General features: G+C 43.2%; 1 protein-coding gene and 1 non-coding gene across 9 annotated transcripts in view; one reads left to right on the plus strand and one right to left on the minus strand.

Moving 5' to 3' along the window:
* Positions 1 to 13,426, minus strand: part of Galnt12 (polypeptide N-acetylgalactosaminyltransferase 12) — a 69,815-nt gene that overhangs the window by 37,613 nt on the left and 18,776 nt on the right. For 6 of the 8 annotated variants that reach the window (XR_002389383.2, XR_002389382.2, XR_002389381.2 and 3 more), the window contains exons 8-12: positions 12,382 to 12,513; positions 8,483 to 8,596; positions 7,108 to 7,254; positions 5,052 to 5,266; positions 2,571 to 2,795 (exon numbers count right to left, since the gene is read on the minus strand). Coding sequence is in view for 2 of the 8 variants with exons in the window: in XM_021244513.2 (XP_021100172.1) it covers positions 5,126 to 5,266; positions 7,108 to 7,254; positions 8,483 to 8,596; positions 12,382 to 12,513 (534 nt within the window). In the remaining 6 variants the exon portion in view is untranslated. Of the gene's footprint in view, positions 1 to 2,570; positions 2,796 to 4,138; positions 5,267 to 7,107; positions 7,255 to 8,482; positions 8,597 to 12,381; positions 12,514 to 13,426 lie in introns of those variants that run through there. The other 2 variants (XM_021244513.2, XM_021244512.2) reach the window with 1 other exon arrangement.
* Positions 10,260 to 10,362, plus strand: LOC147825820 (U6 spliceosomal RNA). Its single transcript, XR_015440179.1, has one exon. It is a non-coding gene; the product is annotated as a U6 spliceosomal RNA (small nuclear RNA).

Genomic DNA, 13,426 nt, shown 5'->3' on the forward strand with positions numbered 1-13,426 from the left:
CTGAACTTGGCTACTCTGAGCGCCTAGAGGCCATGGCAGTTCCTAACCATGTGACTCCATCCTGAGGTGGCAGCTTACTTCCTCAAGGCAGCAACAAACTCTCTCAGGAGCAACCTCTGGGCCAGGGGTGGTGAACCTATGACATGTGTGTTATTTGTTTTTCTTTTAAGACAAAAGATGTTAATGTATGAGTTGTTTTTTCTAAACTAAAACCTCAGTATTCAGGATTAATTGTCATGCTGGCACTTTGTGATAACTAAGTGGGTTTCGGGTTGCAGTTTGGGCACTGGTCTCTAAAAGGTTCGCCATCACTGCTCTAGGAGCTGAGCTTCTCAGACCTACAACCACAGGGAATTGAATTTTGCCAAGAAACAATGAGCTGGGAAGAAGATACCAAGTCTCAGATGAGACAGCAGGAGGCTGGCCCTTGATTTCAGCCACTGAGGGGCAGAGCTGAGAACCCTGCTGAGCCAGGCAAGTCCTTCCAGGGCATGACTTCTGACCCACAGAAACTGGGAGACAGCAAGTGGAGCCTGTTTTCAGCACTACTGAGTAATTCATTACACACCAACAGAAAATTAATATAGGTTTTGGTGCCTGGAAGTGAGATGCTGCTGTAACAAATACCTACAGTGTGGGAGGAGGCAGGAGGAATTTCGAGGAGCCTAATTGAGAAGCCTACATTTCCTTAAACAGGCTCCTGGTAAAAACATAGATTTGTTAAGTGTGATGGTGCATACCTGTAATCTAGCACTCTGGGAGGCTGAAGCTGGAGGATCACAAGTTTGAGCCCCTCCTCGGTGTCTTGGCAACAAGACCCTGTCTCAAAAAGGGGAGGGGGCTGGTGGTGGGTGTAGCTCAGTGTGAAGGCCCTGGGTTCAATCCTTAGTATAGGTGGGGGTCAGGGGGTGTTGAGGATGCTGCCAATAAGAACTCAGGAGGGAGCACAGAACATGTTACTGGAAACTGACAGAAAGGAGTCTTTGGTGTGTTGTGGCAGAGAACTTAGCAAACATCTCCTGCACCTACATGAAAAGCAGAACTTGCCAGAGGCAAACCTTGTTAGGAGGCTAAGGGTATTTCCACACAGCAAGGAAGGTACTTCCTGGTTTGTTCTGGCTGCTCTAACAAAATAGGAGAGAAAAGAGTTTAGAGGGGGAAACCGTTACACACTGAGCTAAGAATGAATTATTTAGAAAGATGTTAGCTTCTCCAAATGACAAAAGATGTTAAAGATCAGAATAGGAGCTGAAAGCATGCTGTGGAGGAACGGTTGAGTGTAAAGACAAAGAAAAAATCTTAAAGAACAGCAAAAGAAAAATGATTCATCACATACAACTAATAATACCAATGAGCAACTCCTCATTCAAAACAATGGTGACCCTAAAGTAGTAAAACCACAAATTCATAGTGTCGAGCAAAAAAAAGAAAACTTGCTAACTACAATCCTATATCCAGATAAACTATCTTTCAAAAACTGAAGGCAAGGGCTGGGGATTTTTAGCTCAGTGGCACCGCGCCTGCCTTGCAAGCGCAAGGTCCTGAGTTTGATCCCCAGTACCAAAAAAATAAAAATAAAAATAAACTGAAGGCAGAATAAAAAACAATGCCAAATAAAGATAACTTGTTAGGCTGGGGCTGTAGCTCAGTGGCATCATGCTTGCTGAGGTGTGCAAGGCCCTGGATTCAATGCCTAGCACGTGTGCACACACAGAGAGACCTACCTTGATGAACCACTAAGGGAAGTCTTTAAGATGAAAGAGAACACCAAAGGGTAACTTGGATCCCTAAGAGGTAAAGCAGAACATAGGAAATGGGACATAGGCTGGTGAATAGGAGACTCTTCTGTGCGTGTGTGCGTTTGCACTCGTGTGTGTGTGTTATATATACCCTTCTTTTGGTCTTTAAAGCAGTAATTATGCCATCCTATTGTTGAGTTTGTAAGATATATAGATGCATTATGTCCATAACAGAACAGAGGAGGGTAGGAAATGAAACTGTACTGGTGCAAATTTGCTAAGTATTACTGGAATTAATACTAAGCTGACAAACTTAGGATAAAGTTAGGGAGCATATTGTAATTCTTAAGGCAGTTGCTAAACATGTAGCTAGAAAATATGCTAAGAAATGAACAGAGTATATACTCGTGCCTCTTACGCAGATGAGGCAATGAGTCTGTGGTAAATTCTTATATTTTATAATAAGCATCTTATAATTTATGCTATACGTTGCTTTGATATTGTGAATATACATCTGGCTTTCTCATACCAGAAGCAGGGCTCCCTCACTCTTGACATGATTCCCAGTTCTCTAATGCCCCCACCCCCATTCTCCAATCTGCTTTATCACCACCTGCCTCCTGGTGACCACTTTCCTGTGGAACACGGAGGCTGATCCCCACACTTGTCACGGACTGGGCAGATATGCCAGTGACCTGACCACCTGTCACAGTGTGACTCCACAGAACTTGTGCCTGCTTGCTCTACACTCACCAGTTAGAACTCTGCAAGCAACCTGGATCCCACCCAGCAAAGGCTTTGGCCACAAGTGCCCCTTCTCCTGTTCCTCACCGGCAGCCATGTTCTTTTCATCTGTCCTCTTCTTGTTGTTCCTGCCAGGACTGCTGCCCTCTTCTGTCTGGGATCTGTGATCCATGTGTTTTACTGTGCTGCCTCTCCTGTGTCACACCTGGTCGGTACACCTGGGCCCCACTCTCCTTCTGGCCAGGGCTCCCCTAGAGCGGCCATCTTGGTGGAATGAACTGAACACAGTTCAGAGAAGAGCCACAAAGGTAACTGCCAATATAAACAAGTTTCCTGTGAGAGGGACATCTGGTCATGGGTGGGACACTTAGGCATCAGGTCATTCACTGGGATAAAGAAATTACCATGAAAGGCAAACTGTAAAATCCACAACCACATCTCTTGGGGCTCCAACAGGACAGGAATAGTTTATAATCATGCTCTTGAGATTTCAGGACCAAACCAAAGGTAAATACAATGGAATTCTAGAAGCTGAACCATCTGCCACAGCAAGGACTCTCACTCTCTCGCACACCAACACACACACATACACTCAACCCAGGCACCAGGACTGCCTTCACACCTTCCTGGGCTAGGTGGAGGCAGGTAAGAACCTACTCATGCAAAAGAAGTGATGAGAGAATTTCCTCACATCCCTGTGGGCTTTTCTCAGACTCTTTACCCATCAATAGAGGGAAGGGCTTCTCAAAACATTATCAACTGCTTCCGAGTCTGTAAAACATTTACCACGATATGTTTAAAAATATAATTTTGTTTTACTGATTTTTTTTTCCAACCCTAAAACTTGCTGCATATAGCTGATGGCAAGAGCAAAAGGTGATTTTACAAATAGCTGTGTTGCTGGTGACGCATGTGAAGATGTCTACATCTACTGTCCCCCAACTCTGCACAGGCTTTGAGTGTCAACTTCAAATCTGCCTGTGGCACCTTCTTGCCTCTGGCGGGGTAGGGGTGGGGTGGCTGTCCCCTTCATCAAGCTCATCTGGATACTGCAGAAAGCACAGGAGGCAGGCAGCTCTGCTTAACTCTGTCCAGGCCCAGTCATCACAAAGGGAGTGGATGAGGGGAGGACTTGGCCCACCCCGCCTTATATAGGGCAGAGAAGAGTCGGTGAGGGACTGCACACTGCCCCATGCTACTGTCTGCTGAAGAGCTGAGAATACCATAAAGCTCTTCTGTATTTATTTCTCAGTAATCACATACTGATGTTTACTGTGGTTCACATTTTACACCAGGCATTTATGAAAATACAGTCAAATACTGAATGAGCTCACCCTGTGGCAGGGACTAAGCTCAGCCTAGATGACGTTATTTAATCCACTCAACTACCCCTTGCTTGGTTTTATAATCCCCATTTTACAGATAAGACTGAGGTACAGAGTAGCTAAGATACATAAGGTGGACCACGCCAGGCCAGTTGGAGATTTGGGGGGGGGGGGGTAATTGCTAACCTGACCCCTGCTGGGATCTTTCAGAGAGGAGAATGTATGGAAAACAGTCTGAGACAAGAGATGACGCTTTTTAATCAATTACACATGTATCTTCATTCTCTCACAACCAATGGGTTCAAAAGCAAAGATCTGCAGACCATGTGCTCATTGATTCTTTTTTAATCATTCATGTTAACTTTATCCAGTTGACAAGATCTGAGTTGATTTGAGATCATTCTGAAATCAGAATTACTGAGAGAAACTTCTGTACCAGGTGCTGCAGCACAAAATCCAACATTGAAGAATTAAATAACCAAATATTAATGAACAAATTTGAAAAATGAATTTCACATAGAAAATTAAATTTCTCCCTGACACTACCACATGGTAAAAATGATAGGAACATGTTTGAAAGTTATGATGGTAATTACGAAAAGCAACCAGCCACCCTCCTGCTAGGTATTGTTAGAAGTCCACTCTCAGGCTTATGTGAATAATAAGTTTGACTATGACAGTAACACCAACACATAACCAGATGCGTTCTGCATCTTCTTTTTGTTTTTTTGAGACAAGATTTCACTACGTTCCAGGCTGGCCTCAAACTCACCTCTTGCCTCTGTACCCACAGTGTTGGGAGTACAGGCATGCGTCACTCCACCCAGCTAAAAAGATGGATTCTTCATTAAATAAATTTTAACAGCCTGAAGGAATGAATGTAATGTTCCTAGCGTCTGTCATGCCACACTGAGAAAACTCCAGCCCAATATTTGAGGTATTAGCAGTTTGTGCAAAATATACTGCAAGTATCTTCGTACCTGGGAACCCTTGTAAGTACCAAAAGGGAATATTTACCATGTTTAATGGCAAGAATAAAAGCTACAGCTGTAAAATATACATCTTAGTACAAAAATATTATAAGGTTTCAATTTTCCAAATATTAAGAGTTAAAATCTTATGGTTACCCTCAGAAAATAAGGTATTTTGGAACATTTTTAAAGTTTTCAAAATCAGTACAAAGTTCATTCACATTTTTCTTACAAAATTCAACAAGATACAAAAGGTAAAATGGTTTCCTTACAGAAGTGGAGCTGCCAAGTCTGTGGAGGGCTCTGGTCCCTGTGTTTGCTAGGCCTCTCCATGGGAGCCCAGCGTCTATGGCATGCGTTCCTGGAAGAACCATTTCTGATGATCCGAGCTGGTGCAGTCTCGTAAAAGCGGGACGAAACTGTTGCTGACCTCCTTCCTCACAGCCTGGACACATTTCTTGGACTGTTCATGAAATAAAGAACCATCCTACAAATGATAAACAGACACTGGATGTTCAAGACAATTACAAGTGACTCCTTAGAAAAGTCTCTTTACCTTTAAAAACAGGTTCTAGAAAGCTCATGACATGGTTTCAAAAATATTTATTGTGCGGCAACTGTCTTATGTGTAAAATGTCAACTCAGAACCGCCCTAGCGGAGAACTTCAAACGTGGACTGCATCGCCTGCTCCACGAGGGGGCGACGGCGCCACCTGCTGGCTGCGCTGGGGAACTGCCAGACCCCACATCTCATTCCTAACTTGTATTTCCTTTAAGAAAATCAGAGCAAAGATCTTTTCCTTTTTTAAAAAAAAAAATCCCTTTCACTTCTCCTAGGTTGACTAATTCCAACCCTACTGATGGTTTTCTCTTATGCATTTAAACAGAGTCAGAAAATGGCCATCGTTCCAGCTTTGGAGTCTTCCAGCTACTTGACCTGAGTTCCTCCCGATACCTGTCTGAGTCAGAGGCAGTGGGCTCTGTGCTGGTCCCAACTCCCACTCCCTAGAGGACAAGCTCTTATGTAACAACCTTTCCTGCCCTTGTCTCAGCCCAGTAGGGCTGAGCTAGCTTGGCCAGTTCTCTCCCAGCCTAGGGTTTATCTTGTCCTGTCACCTCTCTCTGGTGTCACGGCTACACGTGCCCATGATGAACTCTATCACGGCTAAGCAGCAAACTAGGCAGACTGAATAGCGCAGCTACCCCAGGGGGAGATGCCCTGGAGGAAAAGCAGAAGCAACAGAATCCCAAATACTATCACCTGGAAACCCTTCCAAGTGCTCTAAGTTGCTGTTTAGAGAAACTTAAAAGTAAATAAATATGTCTCCTTCTGCTCACTGTTCTAAACAAACTCACTTTTCCTTAAACAGTCAGTGAAATTTCAGATAAAAGTTTTAGTGATACTGAGGAAGGACATTAAAGAGGATCACAGACCTTATTCTTCCTTCTTGTTTTCTTGTATCAAACGGACAGGAGCACTATGGTGCTCTGCTGTTCTGGGCAGATTGCAAATTCCGTTGCTAAATAGCCTTTTTCTACAGAAAAACATCTTCCAACTTTTAATCATACTGAGAATTAACCCCTTTATGAGAAATACTGAAAAACACATCCCTGAGGCCCAGTTGAGAATGACAGCTTTCCAGGAGATGAAAGATAACTAATTTTTTCTATTAAATTATTTTCTTTGGATTTATTTCCTCAAGTGATTTTTGAAGTCCTATCACAGGCTGGCTCCAAATGCAGTGGGGCTGGACCTTTCAGGCCTGAAATACACCCAGTTCCAATGAGTATCAACAATGAGTATCTGTAGAGCCAGCTCCATCCTGGAGCTGCCTTCTTAGTTATAACAGCACAAGTCACAAAGAGCCTCTAGACAGCTCCACAGCTTCCAAGGAATGTTTCTGGGTACACATGAAATCCTCACTAGAGAAAGACCAGGCTGCTATTCTTGCAACTATTTTCGAGCTGGGAAAAATGAGGCTTAAGAAATGCACTAACTTCTACCTGGATCTAGCCTTGTGTACTTATGCTTTGGCCACTTGTGTGTTCATTTAAACCCCATTTCATCTTCAAATGCATTTGTGAGAGCTCCAGTTCCTGTTACAGCAGAATGCACCAGAAAAGACTCGAAGGGAGGAAGGAAGTGCTCCTGACACCCAATGCCATGGACTCAGACACTGTGGCAACACCTGGGGTGACTATAGTAGAGTTCTTGTCTCCCAGAATCCCCATGCCCGAGACCCATTGGGACTACATGGGAAAGAGCACCTGGCTTCCATGCTCCCGACTGCCCCTGGACTGGGCAGGGAAGGCTGAGCACTCACTGACCTCTTGCAGGAGGAACTTCTGATCCGCCGGGGCAGTGTCTTCACACAGATGCATGATGAGAACGTCTGTTCCTGCTTCCACGGCTACACAGGTCTCGGGCTGGTGGGTGTTATAGCGGATTTCCTTCTGGGATGTGTATTCAAAAAACTAGGAACAGAGCAGCCAACTCATGTTAGTCACCAGACAGACACCATCAGCTTTGAGGAATCCTGGTCTTGAAAGTGTTCAAGAACCCTAAGTAATTTAACTAGCACTGCAAAGGTCCAAATTATCAAAGTTTACTATAGACCATAAGGAGCCATGTGGTCAAATAGAAATGGGGTGAATCTGGATTGGAAGAAAACTGCTGAATCTCCTTCCCTGGAGAACCAGACAGCTCAGTACACACTGACAGTCCAGAGCCACCCTTGTCTCATCCCCTGCGTCCTCCACAGGCCCCACACTGCTAGAGGTCCACCTGCTCTCCTGGCTGGGGTTTGTGTTCTAGTCCTCAGACCCCTCAGCCCCAAGCTTCTCCTGACCAGCCTGACATGCAGCACTGATCCAGAAAGATCCACCTGGGTCCCCAGCTAAGCCAGTTTCCCCTAACACCATTCTGCAGTGTGACTCTATACATCTAAATCTATCATTCCATTTCAGAATGAATTCTAAGCAAGTCATCCAAAATGCAGATCTGAGATTTTCTTTTCCCTTCTTTCTAATGGAAGATGTTCATGGCAGTTATCTATAGTTACAAAAACAGGGAGGCAGACAAGCAGTTAACTCGTCATACAATCAAATATTAAGAGGCCACTGGGAATGGTATTCCCAAAGCACATCTACTAACATAAATATGGTAAAGTTAATGGAATACAAAATAGAACATGCCAGGTGTGGTAGCACAGGCCTGTAATCCCAGCACGCGGAAGCTAAGGCAGGACGATCACAAGTTTGAGCCTAGCCTGGATAACTTGGTGACTTAGCAATATGAGAAGGCCCTGGGTTCAACTCCTAGTTCCACAATAAACAGACAGACAGACAGGTAGACAGGTAGACATTATGGCAAGAACTGTCTAAATCACATAATCTAAACCCTGTGTATGTAAACAAAGATAGAAAAAAATGTTTTAATTTTAATGGTGGTCTCTGTGGGTCCTGCCCCCTTGGTTCTACTTTTTATATTTCCCAAATGTTCTGAAATGAGCACATATAACTTCTATAATGAAACATTTTAAAAAATTTTTATGGTGCTAAAGATAGAACCCAGGGTCTCATACATGCTGGGCAAGAACCCTACCACTGAGCTACATGTCCAGCCCCCCAAAATCAAATATTTACTTTTAAAAAAAAACACATAGCTGTGCCTTCATTTCTCTCCCTCAAGCCCCACACTCACCTGGTTCTGGCCCATCCCATGGCAGGCATACAGAATGACCTGGTGTCCCTCAACCTGGTTTTCATTGGGAGGGTTATAGTCAAAGCAGTATTCCTTTAGTCCTTTGTTCTGGAGCTAAACAGAACACAAAGATGGCATTTTGGTCCAGCCTGATACACACCAAAAGAATCCATGCCAGGCTGGGAGGGAGGTAAATGGATCGAGAAGAAAGCCTACATCTGGAGGTAGACTCCTCAAGAAGAGCCCTTCGACCTGCGCGCCTGCACCTGCTACTCATCCCAGTGCTTTCCCTGTTAGACCTGTCAGCAGAAAATTTTACCCCATTTTACTATGATAAACCTGTGGATCAGAGATTAATTTTTTTCTTCCCTGAAAGCTCCTATCTCTTTCTCAGTGGCAACTTTAGTGCTGCACTGCTCTAGATATACCTAGGTTATAGCCTCAAACTGAGGGTGAGTAAGCTAACCAAATTGAGCTGGTTATGGATATGGAGAAAATGGTTTTTTGTGGTGCCTGGGATGGACCGCAGGGCCTTGTGCATGCAAGGACAGCAAATGTGTTATCTTCAGCCTGGGATTTTCTAAATGACTTTATTTTTTATTTTTTATTTTTTTTATTTTTTGGTACCGGGGATTGAACTCGGGTCCTTGTGCTTGCGCAACAGGCGGCGAAACCACTGAGCTAAAGCCCCGGCCCTTGACTTTAGAACATAGTATGTTTAACAACACTTCCTTAGTGAAATATACTTAATAAAAAGAGCGGCAAAGAAATCTTAAATTTCATTCAATATAACACTGACTACTGCAGTATCACAGTGTTTTGAAACTATTTAAAGAATATTTTAGGATAAAGCAAGTAATTATGTTAATATTACTGTGTTAGACACCAGAATTTTCAGTGTAAGAAAAAGAAGTAGAACATCCAAATAGAAAAGATTTAATAAGATCACATGTGAATCTGAGATGTCAATATAAGCACATGATTTGTTTCTCAAAGGTATGTAGGTCCTTTCTGTGCCCACTGCAAAAGTGTTATTCTGCGTGGTAGCTACTGGCCACATGTGGTTAGTGGATACCTGAAATATGACTAATTCAAACTAAGATGTGATGTAAGTATGAGATATATGCCAGATATCAAGATTTAATGTAAAAAAGAATATTAAATATCTTAACAGATTTTTATATTAGCTATATGTTGAAATGACAATATTTGGGATATACTGGGTTCAATGTATTGTAAACTTTACTTGCTTCTTTAACATGGTGACTACAAAATTTTAAATGACAGGTGGCTGACACTATGCTTCTGTGGGACATCGTGGTCGAGAGGCAATGAGCACCCTCAGCAATCGGCACTGCCAGCAGTAACATGGGGGACTCAGAATACCAAAAGCACAGTGCTTTGGGAAGAGCGGAAGGAATATTAAAGAAGCATGGGACTTGGTCAGATTTAAACCAGAACAAAGAGAATGCCACCAGCCAAAGATGGGGCAATTTGAATATTTTTTAAAGACAAACTAAGGATTGAAATACAGTGGCCACGTAAACACAGTCTTTTTCTGTGCTGCTACAACAGAACACCACAGACTGGGTAACTTATAAAAAACAGAAACGTAAGGTGGTTGTGGTAGTACACATCGGTAGTTCCAGTACTCTGGGAGGCTGAGGCAGGAGAATTGCAAGTCTGAGCCCAGACTCAGAAATTTCATGACTTAGACTCTGTTTCAAAAACAAACAAATAAATAAATAAATAAATAAATAAATAAATAAAAAGGTGTGCTCGCTTTGGCAGCATATACTAAAATTGGAACCATACAGAGAAGGCTATCATGGTCCATGTGCAAGGATGAAATGCAAATTCGTGAAGTGTTCCATATTTTAAAAAAGACGTTGGGGATATAGCTCAGTGTGAAGGCCCTGGATTCAATCCCTAGTACTACAAATAAAGAAATAAAATAAAGAACAGAAATTTATTTTCTCACATTTGCCCCCGTGAGGGCCTCTTTACTGAGACCTCACATAGCAGAAGGCAGAGGATGCAAGAGAGAAAACCTGGCCACAAGCACTATTATAGATAAAAGTGTTAATCCATTCGGGAGGGCAGAGCCCCTAACACGCAAACACCTCTCAAAGAATGTTGCTCTGGGATTGCTTCCTACACAGGATTCAGGGGGAGATGCATTCATATCCCAGCAAATCCCCATTAGTTTACGATCAGAGCCAAGAAAAGAAAGACCCACAAAAACAAAAGCATCAACAAACAGAAAAGCAGCCCACTGGATACAACTGGACACCAAGGCAATGATTCTTATTCAAAAAATAGGTAAATGAAAAGAAGGACTCAGGGCTGGGGGTTTAGCTCAGTAGCACAGCGCCTGCCTTGAAAGTGCAAGGTCCTGAGTTTGATCCCTGGTACCGGGAAAAAAAAAAAGGACTTAAGAATGTGACATGCCTCTGTTGTATGAATTCTAAACTTCATGGATACCAGTTTTCTTAGAGAACGTTTTTCTTTACAGAAACATTCCACTAATATAGGAGATATAGGAGAAATTGACACAATCACCATTTGGTAACTCCATGTGAAAAACTGGATCCAAGCAATGGTTACCAATGACTAGCAAAGCCATGAGATAGAAGGCTGATGCAGAGCTGCCTGTGAATCATCATGGTTACAACACGAACACTCTTTATTTTACCACTAAGAGCAAAATGACCAGAACTTACGAGCTCCTGATAAGGCACAACAAGAATACAAGGCACCATCCACAAATGTTCTTGCCAAAAAGGTTGACCCCTACTCTAACCAAACCTTTCGACCCCTCTCCCACTGTAAAGAAATACCAGAGAGAGGTACAACTTAAAGACAGTATACAGGAACAAGGAGCAATTCTGAGATTGAGACATTCCACAGACAACAGATCCTGCTTTTTCAAAAAGTTGAAAGTATTAACAAAAGAAAAAAAAGAAAAATTAAGATTGCAAGAGACTTAGGAAACAAGACAAAAGCCAAACAAAATGTGGAATCGGTCAATCCCAACAAAAGATCTGAAGAATTGGGGGACTATGAACTAGAACTGGAGACTAAATGATACCAAGAAATGAGTGTTCATTTGAGTAGGAGTGATAATGGTCTGTGGATTTGTAAGACAATGTCCAAATTTTATAAGGATTCATACTGAAGCACACAGGAGTGAAGTGACACAATCGCTGGGATTTGCTTAAAAAGAGGGAAATGTGGAGGATGGAACGGGAAGGAGGGAAAGCAAGAGTGGCAGAAACGTGGATATTGTGGAATCACTGGAGTGAGATTCATTAGACCATTCTCTTTGTGATTCTGAATGCTTGAGCATTTTCATGAAGAAAATAGAATTTAACATGGAGATTCTGCTTTGTACCTATCCAAGGCTTCCAGAATGGCACACCAGCATCAGAAGATTGGAAGAGATCTCACTACGATGGCGTAATTTCTAGCAAAATCTATAAACACTGGACATCTTTGTTGACCTCATCCAGAAACATTACTTTAGGTTTTGTTAAAGACTAGAAGTGACTCTCCTACCCTCCTAATGCCCTTGTGGACTCCTAAATTGAAAATTCCTAAGTTGTCAGGCCATGGAGACTAAAAGTAATGTAATAAGGTATTAGTAAACACCAGGATGTGGAAATGCCAAGGAGACCTCAGTTTCCTCATCTAGAAAATAGGAGGCTTATACCTACCCATTTCCAGATGGCTTCCAGCTGATACTCTGAACCTTAAGGAGACCAATGGGGAGAGCGAAGGACAGCAGGTGAAAAGGTGAAAGGGACATGGGAGTGGACTAGGACTGTGGTCCCTACCACGGGGCTTTTTTGGCTCAAGATCCAGGGAACACTCTGCACATCATGGCCTGCCTTGCTCACCATCCCGAAGAAGCCAGGTCTGTCCTCTGGTACGTGCAGTTCTGGATACACAGTCTCCAGGAACCACCGGAAGTCCTTACAGTGCAGCTTGGCCCGGAGCTGCCTCCTCTCGGTCACATCCCCATAGGGCTCCTGAGGAGACAAGTCAGTGCGTCTCTGCAGAGCCCAGTGCTTCCCACTGAAGCCCCTCACTTCGCTGATGTGTGCTTACTAACAACCCACTGCCCTGCCAGCTGTCTGTCCTATGTTAGGCGCTGTGCACAGAGGATGAGAACAGCCTCAAGCCAGTCCAGGCTCCTCCTAGGAGAGGCTGTCGAGCACACAATTCAATTTGCAGCTGATCTCACTACGGGGAGGGGATGACAGGTGTATGAGGATAGGCAAAAACACACTTGCTGACGGAGCCAAGGAGCCAAACCCTGGAGCCAGAACTCTCACTGCAGAGCCTGTGAACCTGATGTCATCTGCAGAACCAACCAGAAAGCCACCAGTCTCAGCACGGCTTACTGTTAATATCTGAAAATCCTAGATGTAATCATGAGTGAAAACCTTATGTGCTTGATATATTCCAATCTATATCTTCACTTACCACATATGTAGGGTGGTTAAGAGCAAAATGCTGCAGCAGGAAATGCTTGTGGAAGTTTGGGTTCATGGGCAAAACCAATGGGAGCTTTCAAATATTTAAATAAAATAAGCTGCTACTTAGTATGGCCAATGTTCACCCTCAAGAATAGCACTGAAGGCTGAAACATGACTGTCCCTGCATCATGATGTTAAATGACTAAAAATCGACAAGTGAGATATTTAACAAAGTGGTAATAATAAATAAGTATTTAATACAATTTCAGATTTCTATTTCCAAGTTTTTTCTTTGATGAGAGTTACCACATCCCCAGCTTACACAAAAATTCCATTTTAACACCCAGGCCTAAAGGTATACTCAACACCCCTCTAATGAGTTTTTGGGAAGCCTCAGGAACAGGAACCATGGGTCTCAGACTGGGTGGCAGTGAAGAGCAGATGTTTTGCTCTGCAGCACTTG

Source organism: Heterocephalus glaber, unplaced genomic scaffold (assembly GCF_053883595.1).
Source record: "Heterocephalus glaber isolate CG9 unplaced genomic scaffold, H.glaber_assembly_v1.0 deba00001481, whole genome shotgun sequence".
NCBI classification, from domain to species: domain Eukaryota; kingdom Metazoa; phylum Chordata; class Mammalia; order Rodentia; family Bathyergidae; genus Heterocephalus; species Heterocephalus glaber.